The sequence below is a fragment of the Rhinopithecus roxellana genome, chromosome 7, assembly GCF_007565055.1.
Source record: "Rhinopithecus roxellana isolate Shanxi Qingling chromosome 7, ASM756505v1, whole genome shotgun sequence".
Classification (NCBI taxonomy): domain Eukaryota; kingdom Metazoa; phylum Chordata; class Mammalia; order Primates; family Cercopithecidae; genus Rhinopithecus; species Rhinopithecus roxellana.
Genome location: NC_044555.1, coordinates 26,901,019 through 26,922,211, shown reverse-complemented (window position 1 = coordinate 26,922,211; position 21,193 = coordinate 26,901,019). Strand labels below are relative to the sequence as shown.

The window sequence follows — 21,193 nt, the reverse complement described above, 5'->3', positions numbered from 1 at the left end:
ATAAAGGGATAAAGGGATAAATAGGTATGTGACAGAGCAAATAGAGCAAAAGTTAACTGTATAATTTAGGTGTTAGGTGCGCCACTGCACTCCACCCTGGGCGAAAGAGTGAGACTCCATCTCAAAAAAACAAAACAAAACAAAACAAAAAACAGTAAGTTGTCTCTAGCTGGAGAAATAACAAGTAATTTTTCACTGCTACAATTTTTTCCAATATTCTTTATATTTGAAATTTTTCTTAGTAAGATGTTGGGGAAAACTTTTTAATTAGGTAAGGAAAGTATACAACACATGCAATCTGCCCACAGAATGAACATTAAAATCCAAAATACTTTGTTAATTACATCTGTGTAGTGCAGGAAAACAAAAACAAAAACAAAAACAAAAAAAAAGGAAGAAGAAAAAATGGTTAAACCCTTAATCTAAAATCATAAATCCCAGAATAGCATGCCCCTGTCTGAAGAAACTTCAGCTGCAAAGATCTTTATTTATTCTCGCTCAGTCCTGTTAGGAGTCAGCACACACATACTGAAATCCATTATAAATTTATAATTTATTGATGAAGAGGAGATTTTATAAATAATGGGATGCCTAGGGTTGGTGTGAGGATGTACATGTAATGTCTTTGGAATAGTATTTGGCAATAAGAATCACTCAACAGTATTATCGCACAAAGGCAAATGCTTTATTATAAATGTAGAACAATAAGAGAACCATAGGTTCCAAACGTTTTAGGACTAAAGGATCTTGGAAAGCTACACTTGCCTCCTTGCTGTTTTCCAAACATGCCAGACAAACTTCTCCCTTAGGGCCTTTGCACCTGTTATTCCCTCTGTCTGAAATATACAGTACTGACTCCCTCACTTCCTTGAAGTGTCTGCTCAAATGTTATCTACTCAATGAGACCTACTCTGATGGCCATCTTCCTTAAAACTGCCACCCACTTTCCTCCTTTTCCTGCTCTACATTTTCCCCAAAGCACCTTGTACTATATAATTTCCTTTTTATAATGGTTATTGACAATCTTTCCCCATTAGACAACAAACCTCAATGACAGAAGGGGTTTTTGTATTTTATTCACTGTTACATCCTAAGTAGGTCCTCAAATTTTTTTTTTTTAATTGTAGTCATCTGGTCTAATCCCTTCACTTTACAGATGAGAACATTTAGAAAAGACCTGAATCAAGGTCACCCAGTAAGTAAGGAAAAGAGTCAGGAACATGGACTGTGACTCCCACTGAAGTGCTATATCTGTTATAGTTGACTATCATCCTGACCCTTAAATATCACAGAAAAATCACAATCATCCTCATTTTCCCCCACAAGGATTTACCTTTGGAATTTCTTGGCCTTGTAAATGCTGCTGTGTGTGTAACACAGAAATGCTCTGAAAAGCAGTGGAAGCGTCTACCAGAATGCTAAGTGTCAGGAGATGAACTGAAGATTGCTGATTTGGAAGGGCTATCCCAGAGCTTTGACAGAGGGTCTGCTGTTGTAATTGTGGCTCTGATGACCCAGAAACAGGTGCTAAGCTGTAAGATGGCTACCACTGCGGCTGGTCAGCAGACTGCTGCTGGATGTATGCTGGCTGGTATTGTGCTAGGTTTTTCTGTAGGGGAAAAGTCTGACTGTTGTCTAGTGCCTGAAGTACTTGAGGCTACTCTAAAGGCTGTATTATATATTGTTGTTCCAGGGCTGCCAGTTGCAACTGTTCTTGCAATGGATGTATAATCTGGACCATGTTTGTAATGGTGTTTGGAATACCTGGTAACGGCTGAACTTGCTTAGGTGCCTGTGAATGAGGTACCTGCTGCTGGACAGCAGCATGTTGACTAAACAAAGATTGCTGTTGATTTATGGGACCTTCCTGAGTAGACAACTGATGGGTTTCCTGTGCTTGTCTATGAGATGAATGAGTCATCTGCTGCTGCTGAATGAAAACTAAGTGAGAAACCTGGCTTGGTGCTAGATGTGATTGGGAAAACTGTGCTGAGAAATGTGGGGGCTACATCTGTGCCTGTGAAGAGGCCTGCTGAATGAAGGACACCTGCTCAGGGTTTTGAAGCTGTCCTTCCACTGCCCTCTGAGATATAATGCTAGTTGACTGGGCCTGAGCTTTTAGCTCCTGGTGTCCAAAACTGACATCTGCTTGGGATAGAGTCGCTGAAAGCTGGATATTACATAAAGGCTCAGTAGAATGTGTCCGTGTATCTAAGGTTGGTATTAAATACATCCTTTGTTCCAATGTTGAAGAAGAACTACCTTGGGGTTGTGTTAAACAGGCTTGTTGCTCAAAAGTCTGTGCTACAAATGGTGGTACAGAGTATAACTTCTGATCTGCAGAGTTTGTCTGTCATGTGTACTTGCTTGCTATCAGGAGGGCTTATTGTATATGCCTGCTGGGTTATGAAGGTTGCATGTTCAGCTGTCTGGATGGTGTAAGCAGTTTGTCCTAAATAAGATACATGCTCAAGAGACAGTGCCTGATAAGCAGGCTGTTCCATAGGTTGCACGAGGTAAGCTGCCTGGATTGCATATGCTGCCTAATCTGGAAAAAGGGACTGAAGCAGAGGTTGCACTAGATAAGCAGGCTGCACGTGAGTCTTTGCCAAATATGAGGGCTGTACTGCAGCTGGGACTGGATAAGAAGTCTGCATAGAATAGGCTGGCTGTGATCTCGGTGGTTGTACAGTGTAAAGAGGATGCTCCAGGACTGGCAGTGAATAAACAGGCTGTTTATGTAGTGGAGCCTGAATTGAGTAAGTTGGCTGTGATGAGTAAGAAGTTTGTTCCTGGGGACATATCACAAAGGGCAGCTGCTCAGGAGCCTTCAATGGGAAGGATGATAATTCTGCAGGTGGCCCTGGATAAGTGTGTTGAACAGAATAAGAAGGCTGTTCCAGGGACTGAATCACATTTTCAATACCACCCTTTGGCTGTTGCTGACTTGCAAGAGCTTCAGACTCTTGCAGAATATAATCCTGCTGAAAATTTTTCTGTGGAGATGCCAAAATCTTAGGTTGTAAAATTAATGACTGTTGCTGAATAGAGGCTTGGAAACAACGCTCCTTCAAATGCACAGTCTGGCTTTGTGGCATTGAAGAATCTGAAGTTAGAGACTTCCGATGGGTATGGCTGTGATACTGAATGTATCTTTTGGGAAGAATGCCCCCCAATGGAATTAGAAGGGAGCTGAGCTGTACCAGCAGCATTCTGTGCACTGCTCACATGTTGGACAGAAGAATGATTCAACAAAGCTTGAGGGTGATTAACCGGTAAGAAACTAGAAGTTTGACTGGCAGCTGGTGCTTTGGTTAATGCCTAATTCCCACTTCTAGGATCACACTCAAGTTGAAGACCAACTGTTGGATGCTGGGAAGTCATCTGTGAAGCAGATAATATCTGAGGAGAAACTGCAGAAAGAATTGGTTGTGGCCGGGAATGGTGGCTCACACCTGTAATCCCAGCATTTTGGGAGGCCAAGACGGGCAGATGTCTTGAGGCCAGGAGTTCAAGACCAGCCTGGCCAACATGACAAAACCCCATCTCTACTAAAAATACAAAAATTGGCTGGGCATGCTGGTGTGCTCCTGTAGTCCTAGCTACTCGGGAGGCTGAGGTGGGAGAATCGCTTGAACCCAGGAGGCAGAGGTTGTAGTGAGCTGAGATCACACCACTTCACTCCAGCCTGGGTGACAGAGAGAGACTCTGTCTAAAAAAAAAAGAAAGAAAGGATTGGTTGTGGAACTCCAGTAACTGACAAGTCTAAAGTCATAGGTTGGGCTAAAGTTTTTCTAACTGCTCCAAAGGCCAGCTACAGGTACAAGGAGAATTCAAATTATAAATGCATATACTATGCCCATTTTAATGGGACTTTCCCAGACATACTGATAGAGAAAATAATGCTATGTTCCAAAAATTTCAGCAAATTATCAAAAAGGTGCTAGGTATAGCATTAGTCCTATAAAAATCCTAATACCATGAGTAAATGCTAGTTAACCGAATACACTAAGGGGTTGAGACCAGTCACAGCAGTGTAACACTCATGGTTTCTTATTTATTGCATTTACTGTGTAACTCATTCAAACCCTGGCAGAGATTCTGAGTATCCGAATCTGACATCGTCACACACCTGACAGTGGAAGTCCCATGAGAAAGCTCAAAGGATTTCAGTATCATTCCTAAAATGAATATAGATACTCTCTCAAGAAGAAAGGAGAGAGTTGGCAGAAATAAATACCGATTTGGCTGCAATAATTCCTAGAATTTGGGGTACCATGCTCATAAAAAGACCCATATAATCAAAGTTCTTGCTTATGTGGCTTCTATATATTAGGTGAAAAGGGCAGGCTACAAAAAATCGTTATATATGTGATATACACGTATATATATATAAACAAAGTTATACATGTGTACACAGAAAAAAAGATAAATCTAAAGGCTATACCTCAAACATAAACAATAAGTTGTCGGCCGGGCGCGGTGGCTCACGCCTGTAATCCCAGCACTTTGGGAGGCCGAGGCAGGCGGATCACGAGGTCAGGAAATCAAGACCATCCTGGCTAACACGGTGAAACCCTGTCTCTACTAAAAATACAAAAAATTAGCTGGGTATAGTGGCACGTGCCTGTAGTCCCAGCACTCGAGAGGCTGAGGCAGAAGAATCGCTTGAACCTGGGAGGCGGAGGTGGCAGTGAGCCGAGATCGCGCCACTGCACTCCATCCTGGGCGACAGAGTGAGACTCCATCTCAAAAAAAACAAAACAAAACAAAACAAAAAAACAATGAGCTGTCACTAGCTGGAGAAATAACAAGTAATTTTTCACTTTCTTTTTCATAACTTTATGGGCTTTATTTTAAAATAAGCAAGTAACACTTTGATAATTAAATTTTTGGAACACATTTTAAAATACACATACCTGTATGCTTATGTAAATTGAACCTAAGTTAAATTTAAACACCCATTCAACACACTTTGCATTATAGGATTAGAAAGAGGCAAATCAAACTCCCACATGAGCTCAATTATAAATAGGCACCATATCACTTATAAATACTAGCCAAATATCTGGCACCTTCAACTATATCAAATCAAATCTACCCCTAGCAGATTTTAAATGCATCTGGCATTTGTCAAGTACATGCATGCTTTCCCCTATAAGACTGAGCTCTTTGAGGGCAAGGATCATGTTTATTTTATTTCATATCCCCAGAAGGTGGTAATCATTAAAAGTCTGATGATGAACTGATAATATACTAATCTCTTAAAAGATGCACCAGCAGCTAGCTAAACCAGGCATTCTCTGTTAGCTAGTAGCTATCAGATCATCTCACTCCTAGAGAGGGAAGACAAATGCAAGGTATGGTGGGAGGTGAGGGGAGAAAACGGGGTAATGGCAAAGAAAAATGCAACCATGCATCCAGAATCCATAACCTAGGGAACCAGGATACAGTCTTAACATATAAACTCACACAAAGACTGTTAACTCATTGTCAGAAATGAATAATGCTGACTTTAAGAGTCTGAAAGACAAAAACACTTCTTATTTCTCCTACAGAAATAAACATGAACCAAAACAAGAGTTTAGATGAACATGCTAAAAATTATGAAAATCTATGAAATACTATTTCTAATGAACTGCAACATACATCCCTCCATGTTCAAATCAGGCTGGAAAAGTTTAATACAAAGAACAAATAATCATTAATAAGAGGAAGAGATCAGTCCTAAATAAATCTTTTGTTCACATATACTGAGTTCTCTGTTTCTTTTCCAATTATACAAGCAGTATCTCAAGATTCTAGTTACACAATGTTAGGCACATTAAGAGGAATGTCTTGGGCCGGGTGCTGTGGCTCATGCCTGTAATCCTAGCACTCTGGGAGGCCAAGGCAGGCGGATCACCTGAGGTCGGGAGTTTGAGACCAGCCTGACCAACATGGAGAAACCCTGTTTCTACTAAAAATACAAAAAATTAGCTGGGCATGGTGGCTAATGCCTGTAATCCCAGCTACTTGGGAGGCTGAGGCAGGAGAATCGCTTGAACCTCAGAGGTGGAGGCAGTGAGCCGAGATGGCACCATTGCTCTCCAGCCTGGGCAGCAAGAGTGAAACTCCGTCACACACACACACAAAAAGAGGAATGTCTTGGGTGAAGGAAAGCATAAACAACTTTTAGCTTTTGGTGACCTTTCTCTAAGCTATAATGAATTTATAAAAGAGAACCTTTGCCTGTCAGAAAATCTAGGCAGTATTAAATTTATTTAAATGAATACAGAACCTCTAAAATGTGTCTTACCTTTATCTGTGGGACCTTCTGAACAGTTAATGGGGAAACCTGGGGTTGTGAAACAACTGTTGGTCCAAGCACATGTACAGGTAAAACAGTGGACTGACCTTGTACCAAAGGCAAAATCTGCGGCTGAGTCAGCTTTGGCTGCTTCTGTAACTGTTAAAATAAGGGGAAAAAAGATTAAAGATAAACTTTCCCATTTACAGTAAGTACATTGATTATATATTTAAAAATATAACAGTTCACCTCACCCCTGAAACATGCTGGTAATGTCCTACTAGTTGCTGAGATGAATAAATTTGTCCTGGGACATTTATTTCAGCCTGCGGGATGTTAGAAACCATTTGAGAGCCCATCGTTTGATTTGAGGAATAGGCTACACTGGGCTGACTTGAAGTATCTGAATGTATAACTGATGCAGCTCCTGCCTCAGACAAATTGTCACCTATAACAAAGAAAATAAGTAACAGGTAGAAGGGAAAACTTGAAGCACAAAATGTCCAAATGGTATAGGTAATGGTGTTTCTTTAACAGCTTTTTTACTCTGAGAACCTGACATAGCTTCAAATAAAATATTTACACTACAGCATTAATCAAAAACCAGCATGTAAACTCTTATCAAGCAATGAAATGTTGACATTGTGGTATAACTAAAATTTTCTTAGTAAAGCAAACCTAAAAACAGAGAATCAGATAAAAATCAACTCCATTTGCTGGCCATGTCACGTATATCCCTAACTAATCTACACTTGACATAAGGATTTCAGCAAAATATGTCATATTCTCTTTCTCCTATAACCTAGAATACTGTCTTTGTAGAACAATAGGTTATTACTATGCAAATACTATGTCCTTCTGGAAAAGAAAATGCATGACAGCAGAAAATTAGAGGAATTGTGTTAATGTTATACTTGAACCTTCTTGAGGAATAAATTTTATCTTTAGTTCTAAATTTTCTTTATTAAAAGATTTATGTGGCTGGGCGTGGTGGCTCATGCCTACAAACCCAACACTTTGGGAGGCTGAGGCGGGCAGATGGCTTGAGCCCAGGAGTTTGAGACCAGCCTGGCCAATATGGTGAAACCCCATCTCTACCAAAAGAAAATACAAAAATTAGCCAGGTGTAGTGGCATGCACTTGTAGTCCCAGCTACTCAGGTGGCTGAGGTGGGAGGATCACTTGAGCCTGGGGAGGTTGAGGCTGCAGTGAGTCATGATCGCACCACTGCACTCCAGCCTGGGTGACAGAGCAAGACCCTGTCTCAAAAAAAAAAAAAAAGATTTATGTTAGACCCTCAAAAATGATAATAAGGTCATCTTATTTATACCCCAAACAAAACCACATGCTAGATTATAATCCTTCTGCAACTAGCACCTTAGAAGAATCACTTAACAGAACAGTTTCTTAATTTTAAAATAAGGAAACTAGCTGGCTTGTCTATTTCGGGGGTTTTCTAAAGCTTGATAAAATGATAGATAACAGAATGCTCTGAGAAACACAGAAGTGCTATTTAAAGACAAGCAAATACACAAAAAGGAAAAGAAACAGAATAGGCCATTGACCACTGCCCTTCAAAATAAATAAAGATTAGGGAATATAATTGCACATGTGTTTGCTTTTACGAGCTGTAACTGTGTTACCTGCAACAAAGGAGCAGTGCTGCTGTGGTTTTCTTTGTAGAAGCTGTCGTCTAACATGTTGATCAACTTCAGTTTCTTCACATTCAGCCCCAGTTTGCTGAGCGGGAGCAGGGGGCAATGTTGTATTCTGGGGCTGAGGGAATACATTCCCCATAGACTTGCACTGAGAATCCCTGCGTTCTTCCAAACAGCCAGCAGGCTTCTTCTCTCTTGTCTTCTTTATCGGTGTCACCCGGTCTCTAATGGATTTAGCAACAGCTTTGGAATCACTTTCATGGAAGAACCCAGACTTGACCTACAAACAAAACACATTAAGCAAAAACTACTTCTTTAACATTTAAGATTTTAACTTTTTTTTTTTTGAGACAGAGTCTAGCTCTGTCGCCCAGGCTGGAGTGCAGTGGCACGATCTCGGCTCACCACAACTCTGCCTTCCGGGTTCAAGTGATTCTCCTGCCTCAGCCTCCCAAGTAGCTGGGATTACAGGTGCCCGCCACCACGCCCAGCTAATTTTTTTGTATTTTTAGTAGAGACGGGGTTTCACTGTGTTGCCCAGGCTGGTCTTGAATTCCTTACCTCGTGATCCACTGCCTCAGCCTCCCAAAGTGCTAGGATTACAAGCATGAGCCACCACACCTGGCCAATTTTAACTTTTTCTTTTTTTTTTTCACTAGCAGTTATTTTCTGCCCCCAAATTCCAGATTAACAGTTAATCTGTTTCTATATTCTCTCTTAAACAAAGACATACATAAATGCCAGAGCCTCTAATTGGCATGAGAAATATCAATAGTATTACCAAGCATTGTTAAAATAATTCAGGCTTTAAACAAAAACAAACAAAACTTGATGTTTCAGAATATGCAGTCTTATCACAGGTAATTTAGAACTGCCATTACGTTTTTTGAAGGATTAAAAAGGTTTCCTCATTCAGCAACATTAAGTGTCTACAATATGCGCAGTACTAGGCACCAGATACAGGTGACTAAGTTGGTCCTTTGTCCTGTATGAGCACACTATCGGGTGGTGTGAAATGGACATAACTTAACTTGAAATGAGCTGCTGTAAAAGTCTTTAAGTAGGAGCACATTGCATCTCTGGAGGTAATAGAGTGTTTTCACAGAAGAATTCTATTTTATTTGATTTGTTTCTGAGAGACAGGGTCTCACTCTGTTGCCCAGGCTAGAATGCAGTGGTACGATGATAGGTCAATGCAGCCTTGACCTCCTAGGCTCAAGTGATCCTCTCACCTCAGCCTCCCGAGTAGCTGGGATCACAGGCATGCACCACCACACCTGGCTAATTTTTAATTTTTTGTAGAGACGGGGTCTCCCTATATTGCTCGGGCTTTGGTCTTGAACTCCTGGGTTCAAGCAATCCTCTCACCTCGGCCTCCCCAAAATGCTGGGATGACAGGCATGAGCCACTGCATCCAGCCTGGAAGGTAAATTCTGACCTGAATTAAAGCCAAAAAAGGAACGTGCACACTATTGACGGATGTGCAGAAGTCTGGAGTGGAGACCAACATTCTAGGCAGAGGCAAGTATGCTAACAGCAAAGTACTACGTCTTACTAAGCATTAGAGGAGTGAGAAAAGAAGAAAAGGTTCTGCCTTCTCATCTCAGAGGAAAAAGGCTGAACAGTAGAGAAGATCATTTGAGGAGGTACCATGACATATCATTCTCAGTCCTGCAATCTGCTTTAAGATGCTCCCTCTTAATCCCCAAACCTGTGCATATATCACTCCCATCACTGTGTTTGCTATAATATATAGCACAATTGGCCTTAATCTAGGGAGATTATCTCAGTGAATCTTTTACCAGCTGCTGACACTAGAAGGATTCAATATGCCATTGCTGGCTTTGAAGATGGGGTGGAGACATGTGAAAGGACTGAAGAGTGGCTTCCAGGAGCTGAAAGTGGACCCAACCACTCCCATGTCCCCTGAAGACATGGAATTTAGGAAATTCAAAATTAAACACAGGAGTGAAGCAGAGAAGTCTAGGAAGGTGGTAACGGGAAATGCCAGGGTGATAGTTGTGTACCAGATGTCCAAAATAATCATTCCAGTTTAGAACAGTATGATCAGAAAGACATGTTAAAGGTTATCATTTCCAAGTTCCCACTGTCATTGCCCCATCCTTCTTTTTAATCTGAGGTCAGAATGCCCAGGTGAGCCTGGCTCAGACGGTCTACACTCAGCTGGTTTTGAGTACATACTGCTGCGGCTCCTGCACACCCTCCTACCAGCACTGCAGCTGCCTGGAGCAGGTGTGAACATGCATTTCACCCCACAGAAGTTGCCTGCTGTGATCTATTGAGGGTGGGGGCTGGTCACAGAGAGATTGGAAGCAAAGAGTCAGAGTGGCCCACTTCCCATCAAACCATATGGTAACCAGATAACTAATTTCTGGTCTGCACAATAGCCCTGCCGGTGCCCTGACTATGCTGAGGCATGGGTGTATTTTCCTGGCCTCATTTAGAACCTTACCCTCTCACTTCCCCAGAAGCAGCTCTTGTAAACTCTTAGGGAAACTGAAGCCACACTCGCTATGACTGAGAAATTCTCTTCAGCTTATCCTCTTCTGGGACTCTTCACCTAATTGTACCAATACTGCCCCTTCCCACCAGCTAGGTGCATGCTTGCCATTCAGTTTTCAAAACAAAACAATACATTACATAGGTAAACTATGATGAAAAACAAAGAAATGAGTAACACAAAACTCTGGGTAGAGGGGCGGGCACAGTGGCTCACACCTGTAATCCCAACACTTTGGGAAGCCGAGGGGAAAGGATCACTTGAGGTTAGAAGTTGGAGACCAGCCTGGCTAACATGGCTAACATGGTAAAACCACATCTCCGCTGGGAGTGGTGGCAGGCGCCTGTAATCCCAGCAACTCGGGAGACTGAGACAGGAGAATTGCTTGAACCCGGGAAGTGGAGGTCGCGGTGAGCTGAGATTGTGCCACCACACTCCAACCTGGGCGACAGAGCGAGACTCCATTTCAAAACAAAACAAAAAAGTCTAGGTAGATATTACTCATGGTGATGAGGGAGGAAAATGCAAATGAGAGAGGCACTCAGATGGCTTTTAAGTTAATGGTAATGTTCTATTTCTTAATAAATGTAGAGCTTTATTATTCTTTCCACTCTACATACAAATTTAATGTACTCTGTCATAGTGATAGAGTTCACAACCACATAACAATTTAAAGAAAAAAGGAGAAGGCTGGGCTCAGTGGCTCACGCCTGTAATCCCAGCACTTTGGGAGGCCGAGGCAGGTGGATTACAAGGTCAGGAGTTCAAGACCAGCCTGGCTAACACGGTGAAACCCCGTCTCTACTAAAAATACAAAAAATTAGCAGGGCGTGGTGGCAGGCACCTGTAGTTCTAGCTACTTGGGAGGCTGATGCAGGAGAATGGCATGAACCCAGGAAGCGGAGCTTGCAGTGAGCCGAGATCGTGCCACTGCACTCCAGCCTAGGTGACAGAGTGAGACTCCGTCTCAAAAAAAAAAAAAAAAAAAAGGAGAAAATGAGAGGAAAGAAAGCAATGAAAAGGAGAAAGGAATGAACCCTGATAAAATAAGAGGTGAGGGGAATAGTGGTATGATTAACTTACCATTTCATATGCTACTTCCTCAGGTGTATCTGTTTCTAAATTGAAACTAAATTCAATAGCTTCATTGTCTTTGTGTTTGCCTTTCAATTTTTTAGGGTCTTCAACCCAGAGTCTTAAAGCCAGGGATGAATTTGAGCAATTATCTTCTTCTGCTAACTCCACCCTCAGTCCTGTATCCTCAGCAAAAAATGCATGGTTTAATAGGTCCCTGATAGACAACCTAATAAACGAAACACATATCTCATTATCAGTTCTTCCAATCATAGCAAGATGTAGACCCTTTAATTACTAAAAATTAATTGTATGAAAGCAAAAAACTTATTTGAAATTTTCTATCAATTTAATCATTAATCTGCCTTGTTATAAAAACCACATCTCTTTCTTTAACAGATCCTGTGGAAGCAAAAACAGCAAAAAATCTTATATCCAACTTATTACCAGGGATGCAAAGAAATCCCAACTAACATGCATACGGAGTGACTTCAATTAAAAACGAATTATTAACCAGTAATACATCTAAATAACAAAGTTTAACATACACAAAATCATGCCTAGTGAGAACTGGAGGAGTAGCTTAGTACATGTTAGGCAAATTTCCCTAAGCCACTGGCTTAAGTTACTCAGACTCAAACAGTAGATTCTCAGCAAAGGGAACCAAAAACTCTTGCAGATTTATAAACTCTAAAGTATATTAAAAATTCAAACTCTTTTTACGAATGTTATAAATAGAAGTCACTGTCTCCATCAATAATCTAGTCAGCGTACTTTACAGAATGCCATGGGTGAAGCTAATGTGGTTCAGCAAAGTCCAGTGGTTTTCGTACTTAACTCTGGTTTTAGACCAGAGTATACACATAATGGATACAACCCTAGCCTAGTATTAGGGATTAACCATCTCTGAAGAGAAACAAAGGACATAGCTTCAAAATATTTGTTTACAAGCTGGATAAGTTAATTTAGTTTTCTTTTACTAACTCTTAAAACAGATACATAATATTTAAACTCTCTGTATTACAGGTCAGGGAGAGCTGAAACTGATATACTGCATAATGTCTACAGAGACCTCTTCCTATACTACTTAAACAGAAAAAGTATATACACAGCATGATATTCTGTAAGTTGAGGATTTTCTTTTTTTTTTTTTTTTGAGACGGAGTCTTGCTCTGCCGCCCAGGCTGGAGTGCAGTGGCCAGCTCTCAGCTCACTGCAAGCTCCGCCTCCCGGGTTCACGCCATTCTCCTGCCTCAGCCTCCCGAGTAGCTGGGACTACAGGCGCCCGCCTCGTCGCCCGGCTAGTTTTTTGTATTTTTTTAGTAGAGACGGGGTTTCACCGTATTAGCCAGGATGGTCTCGATCTCCTGACCTCGTGATCCGCCCGTCTCGGCCTCCCAAAGTGCTGGGATTACAGGCTTGAGCCACCGCGCCCGGCCCGTTGAGGATTTTCAACCCCCTACATTTTTAGTGACCAAGTGACAAATACTTAACTAAGACAGTGTCATAAATAGAACAAGCCATCATTCCATATAAAGTTGATTTTTTTAAAAAAGATAAAGCTGCTCAAATGAATTACTTTTAAGACTAACGCGAGATGTGTGTGTGTGTGTGTGTGTTTTTGAGACGGAGTGCAGTCACGTGATCTTGGCTCACTGGAACCTCTACCTCCCGGGTTCAAGTGATTTTCCTGCCTCAGCCTCCCAAGTAGCCGGGACTACAGGTGTGTGCCACCACACCCAGCTAATTTTTGTATTTTTTAGTAGAAACGTGGTTTCACCATGTTGGCCAGGATGGTCTCAATCTCTTGATTTTGTGATCCGCCCACCTCAGCCTCAGGCGTGAGCCACTGTGCCCGTCCCTAAGACTAAAGTGAAATGTGTTTAAGGAGGCACAACCAAGTAAAGCCCTCTGCCTCCCAATAAAAATTTTTACTGTTTTATAGTGAATTTTTACTGTAAAATTTTTATTATTTACAGTAACATTATTTTGGTTTATTCGTTTGCTTGTTTGCTTGCTTGTTTTGGGATGGAGTCTCACTCTGTTGCCCAGGCTGGAGTGCAGTCGCAAGATCTCGGCTCACTGCAACCTCCACCTCCCAGGTTCAAGCAATTCTCCTGCCTCAGCCCCCAGAGCAGCTGGGATTATAGGCACCCACCACCACACCCAGCTAATTTTTGTATTTCTTGTAGAGCTGGGGTTTCATCATGTTGGCCAGGCTAGTCTCAAACTCCTGACCTCAAGTGATCTGTCCGCCTCAGCCTCCCAAAGTGCTGGTATTACAGGTGTGAGCCACTGCACCCAGCCTGTTCGTTTTTAAGACAAGGTCTTACTCTGTCATCCAGGCTAGAGTACAATCATAGTTCACTGTAGCCTCCAACTCCTGGGCTCAAGCAATCCTTCCACTTCAGCCTCCCCAGGGGCTGGGACTACAGGCGTGTGCCACTATGCCTGGCTAATTTTCTCATTTTAATATTTTGTAGAGACAAGGGTCTCATTTTGCTTCCCAGGCTGTTCTTGAACTCCTGGCCTCAAGTGATCCTCCTGCCTCGGCCTCCCAAAGCACTAGGATTACAGGGGTAAGCCACCACCCTCAGCCTATTATCCTTTTAGTCATCAAAATAATACTTGTTTTATGTAATTACTAACTTGGCTCAAGGTCACACAGGCTATGTGTGAGTCCAGATTTGACTTTAAGTCTGATGATGAAGCCTGTGCTTTTTCCAATATACTAATATGCTATAAATCCTTTTCAGTACTCCAATGCTCTTTGGTAATAGAACATATTTAAAGGCTGTACAAACAACAATCAGAATCCGAACTAAAATAGCTACTTCTACATAGTGTTTTCAGCCTCATGTTTAAAAGCATGCCTAAGCTCCTATCTCAACAACAAAAAACCAAAGAAGCCAATTAAAAATGGGCAAAAGAGTTGAATAGATATTTCTGCAAAGATCAATAAATGGCCAATAATCCCATGAAAATTTCTACTAAGGACATATCATCTTTACTAATAATCATCAATAACGAAGTAAAAATCAAAAGACAAACCTACCAATTTAAAGTCAGCAACCGTCCAAAGCTGAAACTAAAGGGTGGCAGGCCGGGCGCAGTGGTTCACGCCTGTAATGACAGCACTTTGGGAGGCTGAGACGGGTGGATCACTTGAGGCCAGGAGTTGGAGATCAGCCTGGCCAACGTGGTAAAACCCCGTCTCTACTAAAAATACAAAAATTAGCCAGGTGTGATGGCACGCACCTGCAATCCCAGCTACTCAGGAGGCTGAGGCAGGAGAATCACTGGAACCCGGGAGGCAGAGGTTGCAGTGGGTCAAGATCGTACCACTACACTTCAGCCTGGGTAACAGAGTGAAACTCCGTCTCAAAATAATAATAATAAATTAAAAATAAAATAAGAAATAAAACCTAAAGGGAGGCAAAAGCTAAGAGTAATGGGAGTTGTCTATAAGGCAAATTGTGACACAAATAAATGTGGAATACGGTTTCTTGAATACATATTTCTTCTATCCATATTAGCTTTATCATTACCGTGACACTAAGGATATAGAATCAAATTTTTATAACTTTGTCCACTCTCAACTGTTAGAAGCAAATTAACCTGTGAGGGCCTACTGACTGTTAAGCTGATGGCTGAAGGTGATGAAAGCTTGTCAAAGGGCACACACACACACAAACACAACCCAAACGTCAGTTCAAGAAAAATTCAGTACATGATATCCAAGTCTAAAATGGTAAACAACATGCACTGACACAATTCAATCTAGAGTATGGTTTGGCTTCTACTCAAAAGTCAAACTCAGTATGACTGAAAGGTCAGAAAACGACCCAATGCAAGATAAGAGAAAAATGCATCTTTCAGTTATGTCATTTTGCTACAATTGCACCAACCTTTCAGATTTGTTTTGACGAATACATCCTTCAATGATTTCTTTGACTTCAGGATCAGTGACTTTATTGAAGCTGGCTGGTTTTATGCCCTAGGAGAAAAAAATGGTTTCTAGTAACAAATGATGCAACTGAAAGCCCAAGTCAACATGACATTTATTAAACATTATTTTCATCACTAAACCATAGTCAAATTTTAAATGAAGTATTTGTAAATATATATGTATATATACATGGAGAGAACGTAAGTTTAATAACCTTTTGGCAAGGATGTTGTCTACAAATAACAGTAAAAAACTGTAAATAATCTAAACCTCTGACAACAGAGGCAAAGTTACACATATTATGTTATATATAGTATGTTTTTCAAATCTAGACCTGCAGGTATACATGACAATATACAGAAATTAAAAATGTTCTCAGAATAATTAATGACATGGAAATTATCATAATGTACTATTAAGTAGGGAATAATAGGATCCCAAAATCTACATATAGTATAATCCCAATTAACAAAATATAATAAACAAGTTTATTATTATTATTTTTTTGAGATGGAGTCTCACTGTGTCACCCAGGATGGAGTGCAGCAGCGTCTTGGCTCACTGCAACTTCCCACCTCCCTGGTTCAAGCAATTCCCGTCTCAGCCTCCTGAGTAGCTGGGATTATAGGCGCATACAACCACGCCCGGCTACTTTTTCTGTATTTTTAGTAGAGATGGGATTTCACCATGTTGACCTGACTGGTCTCAAACTCCCGATCTCAGGCAATCCGCCTGCCTCAGCCTCCCAAATTGCTGGGATTACAGGCGTAAGCCACGGCGCCCAGCCATAAACAAATATTTTTTTGAAATCAGAAAATAATTAATGCTAGTTTTAAAAACTTTTGAAAATTCAAAATAAAGGCTTCTCTACATTCCAATTCTCTCTCTCTCTCTCTCTCTCTCTCTATATATATATATATAATTGTTTGTTTGTTTTGTTTTTGAGACATATATTTTGTTTTGTTTTTGAGACAGAGTCTCACTCTGTCACCCAGGCTAGAGTGCAGTGGTACGATCTCAGCTCACTGCAACCACTGCCTCCTGGGTTCAAGCGATTCTCATGTTTCAGCCTCCCAAGTAGCTGGGATTATAGGCATGCACCTCCACACCTGGCTAGTTTTTTTTTTTTTTTTTTTTTTTTTTTTTTTAATAAAGATGTAGTTTTGCCATGCTGGTCTCAAACTCCTGACCTCAGGTGATCCGCCCACCTCGGCCTCCCAAGGTACTGGGATTACAGGTGTGGGCCACTGTGCCCAGCCTACCTTGGCTTTTAATGTAATTTAATTGCAAACTTTTATAATTTAGTTTTATTTTAAATGGCCACGTTTAACAATTGGATTGCAGAATTTCTGAAAACGTAATAGCATTTGTGAGCTGGTTATGAGCCAGCTCATGCACACCCTACCCTATGGACCTTGTTTGGATCCTGATTTGAACAAACCAACTGTAAAAAGACATCATTTAGACAATTTTGAAAATTTGAGTATGGACTAGGTTTCAGATATTTGATATCAAGGAATTATTCATGAGTATTTTAGGGGGGATGATTACATGATTTTTTTTTTTTGGAGACAGAGTTTGCTGTCACCCAGGCTTGAGTATAGTGGCATGATCTCGGCTTACTACAGCCTTGACTTCCTGGGCTCAGGCAATCCTCTCACCTCAGTTACCTTGGTAGCTGGGACTACAGGTACACACCACCACACCCAGCTATTTTTTTTTTTTTTTGTATTTTTGTGTAGAGATGGGGTTTCACCATGTTGCCCAGACTGGTCTTGAACTACTGGGCTCAAGCAATCTGCCCACCTGGGGCTCCCAAAGTACTAGGATTACAGGCATGAGCCACCATGCCTGAGCTACACGATTTTTTCTTTTTTAAAGGTTCTTATCTGTTAGAGATGTAAACTGGAAAATTCATGGGTGAAATGACATGATGCCTGAGATTTGCTTTAAAATATTCCAGGATACGATATGTATGGGGGCAGATAGCTGAAACAAGGTTGACAAAATGTTTGTTGTTGAAACTGGTGATGATTACACGGGGCTTCATTATGCTATTCTATTTTCAAGTATGTTTGAAAATTTCTATAAGAGCTCAGAAAAAGAGATAAGGCTAGAATGTGTTTTTAGTTTTGGCCCGTATTTTGGAAGGCCATAAATAGAAAAGAATTTTGTGTTAGATTTTCTAAGTTACAGCTCCTGAACTGTTTTTACGTAGGAGCAGAGAAAGGCAATAATTTACCCAGAGCTGAGAAATGGATATACCAGTGGGAAGGTCAAAGAGGGCTTTTTCCATAGGTAGAATAACAGGTCAATTTTTTTTAATTTTTAAAATTTATTTATTTTTTAAAATTTATTTTTATTTTTAATTTTTTATTGTACTTTAAGTTGCTGTTTTAATACATCTATTTTTTGAATAGTGACTTTATTATTTTATATTAAAGTCATTAAAAATGCCATATCACAATTCAGATTTCCATCTGTCTTAAGCTTCTACATTTTAGGAACTAAATTAACTCCTAATTTCATCAGATTTATCTACTGTGTAATATTGGGCTTTCTGATTCTGTGTCCTTTGAGGGAGCATGACAGGCGTAGAAGTATATGTTAGATTGCCTCATTCCATAACAATTATTCTTTCCATTGTATCTTTTTGCTTCCAGCTTAATTTGGAATTTTCTATTAAATGACTGCAATGATCTTACTTGGGTTATTTTTTAAATCTAAAACGCTTAAGTAAAAGATAATAGAATATAAAATAAGCAGATTCAGAAAGTCAATATGTTGGCTTTTTATAATATGTTTATTATAAAAACATTTAGAATTGTCTGGACTTCATTTATTTGTTATTGAATTCCTAGAACCTGATAATTAGCTTGAGGTACGTGCTCTCAATATTTTATTATTGCTTAAGGATAAAAACAATACAGATTAATATACAGGTATATATGTTCATATATATACATATATACACATACATACACATATGTATCTACTGATTGCTCCTTGCTTCTAGCCATTCTAGAAGACTGAAATATATTGAATTGGGCTGGGTGCAGTGGCTCATGCCTATAATCCTAGCATTTTGGGAAGCTGAGGCAGGAGGACTGTTTGAGCCCAGGAATTCAAGACCAGACTGCGCAACACAGCAAGATCTTGTCTCTACAAAAACAAAACAAAAAATTAGCCGAGTTTGGTGGCACGTGCCTGTAGTCCCAGCTACTCTGGAGGCTGAGGCGGGGAGGTGGGAAGATCACTTGAGCCTGGGAGGTTGAGGCTGCAGTGAGCTGTGATCATGCCACTGCACTTCAGCCTGGGTGACAGAGTGAGACCCTGTCTTAAAACAAAAAAAAAAAAAAAGAAAAGGAAAGCAAAAAAAAGCCAAAGTAATAAAAACTGAAAACATCACTCCCTATTTTACTACAGTTTACTATTATTTATGTGTTTGAGGTTATTTAGTTACTCTATCTGCATGGTAGAAATAAACATACAATGAGTGCAACAGTGCATCTCTTCCCAACTCTTCATTCAGTGAGGTCACACTGGTAACTTGAAATCAGCCATAGTGGGAGTACTTATACCACAAAAATCAGCAAATACTAGAAGTCAGCATTCTTTCTTTCTTCAGAGAATCAGGTGTTAAACATTTACCAGCTCACCACTACTCTTAAGTCTCTTGTATTCTATAAAAGCCACCCTTCCTGTTTCTTTTATAAAATGTATTTGTTGGAGAAACTAGGTCATTTGTCCTATAGAATGTCCCACATTCTGGATTGTAGCCTTATTTCTTATTGTCTCCTTACACAAACTTCTAGAGTCAGACAGACTTGGGGTCAAAACCCACCATTATCAGTAGCTGCGGGAAGTTGGGCAAGGTACAACCTCTGATTCTCAGTTTCATCATCTGTAAACTGAAGATTGCACCTATCTCGTAGGGGATAAAGATTAAAGTATGTGGTAGCCGGGTGCAGTGGCTCACGCCTGTGATCCCAGAACTTTGGGAGGCCAAGGTAGGCGGATCACGAGGTCAGGATTTCGAGACCATCCTGGTCAACATGGTGAAACACCGTCTCTACTAAAGATACAAAAAATTAGCCAGGCGTGGTGGTGCGTGCCTGTAATCCCAGCTACTCGGGAGGCTGAGGCAGGAGAATCACTTGAACCCAGGAGATGGAGGATGCAGTGAGCCAAGATCGTGCCATTGCACTCCAGCCTAGGTGACAGGGTGAGATTCGGTCTCAAAAAATAAATAAATAAAGTATGTGGTAAACCGCATGCATTAAAAAACAGTATCTCCTCACATCTGTTAGAATGACTATTATCAAAAAGATGAAAGATAAGTGTTGACGAGGATGCAGAGAAAAAGGAACCCTTGTACGTTGTTGATGGGAATATAAATGGTACAGCTGTTATGGAAAATGGTATGGAATTTCCTCAAGAAAACTAAAAATAGAACTACCATAGCAATTCTACTTCTTGGTACATACCCAAAGGAATTGAAATTAGTATGTCAAACAGATACATGCATGCCTATGTTCATTGCATCACTATACACAATAGCCAAGATATGGATGACCTAAATGTTCATCAGTGAATGAATAAAGAAAATATGGTATATATACACAATGGAATACGATTCAGCCTTAAAAAAGAAAAAAATTCTATCATCTGTGACAATGTGGATGAACCTAGAAGACATTATGTTAAGTGAAATAAAGCAGCACAGAAAGACAAATACAACATGATCTAATTTGCACATGGAATCTAAAAAAGATGAACTCATAGAAGTGTAGAATGATGGTTACCAGAGACTGCGAGTTGTGGGGGAGGAAATGGGGAGCTATCGGTCAAAAGGTATAAGTTGCAGTTAGGAGGAGTAAGTTTTGAGATCTACTGTACAGCAGGGTAACTACAGTTGATAATAATAACAATATACTGTAAATTTCAAAATAACTTAGTAAATTTCAAATGTCTTACCACATAAAATAATAAGTGGGGTGACAGATATGTTAATTAGCCTGATTTAATCATTCCAGATTTGTGTGTGTGTGTCTGTGTATCTCAAAACATCACATGGTACCCCTTAAATGTGTACAATGACAATTTGTCAATTAAAAATGATATTAATTTTGGCCGGGCGCAGTGGCTCACACCTGTAATCCCAGCACTTTGGGAGGCTGAGGTGGGTGGTGGATCACAAGGTCAAGAGATAAAGACCATGCTGGCCAACATGGTGAAACCCCATCTCTACTAAAAACACAAAATTAGCTGGGCGTGGTGGTGCACGCCTGTAGTCCCAGCTACTTGGGAGGCTGAGGCAGGAGAATTGCTTGAACCGGGGAGGTGGAGGTTGCAGTGAGCCGAGATCCCGCCACTGCACTCCAGCCTGTGATAGACTGTGTCTCAAAAAAAAAAAAAAAAAAAAAAAAAAAAAAAAAAAAAAAAGACATTAATTTTAAAAGAACTTAAAAAACTGGTACCTACTAATGTTAAACTACCTGAAACAATCTTTCACAGCCTGTCTTGAGCTGCCCAGCTGGATATGAAGTAGTCCTCCTTTGAATAAGCATAACACTTTGCTTCTACCTTCCTTATGTCCCTTATTATACTCTCATCCTCTTATTTTATAGTCATTTGTGAATTTATATTATTCCCTTATTAAAAATGTAAGCTCTTTGAGGGTAGCAAACACTTCTTACTCA

The 21,193-nt window shown here is 40.4% G+C and overlaps 1 protein-coding gene across 1 annotated transcript in view; it reads right to left on the bottom strand.

Moving 5' to 3' along the window:
- WNK3 (WNK lysine deficient protein kinase 3) overlaps positions 1-21,193 on the bottom strand; it is a 145,761-nt gene that overhangs the window by 97,551 nt on the left and 27,017 nt on the right. Inside the window, exons 5-9 of the mRNA XM_030933960.1 lie at positions 15,451-15,539; positions 11,552-11,771; positions 7,933-8,227; positions 6,544-6,737; positions 6,299-6,448 (exon numbers count right to left, since the gene is read on the bottom strand). Of these exons, the coding sequence (XP_030789820.1) occupies positions 6,299-6,448; positions 6,544-6,737; positions 7,933-8,227; positions 11,552-11,771; positions 15,451-15,539 (948 nt within the window). The remainder of the gene's footprint in view (positions 1-6,298; positions 6,449-6,543; positions 6,738-7,932; positions 8,228-11,551; positions 11,772-15,450; positions 15,540-21,193) is intronic.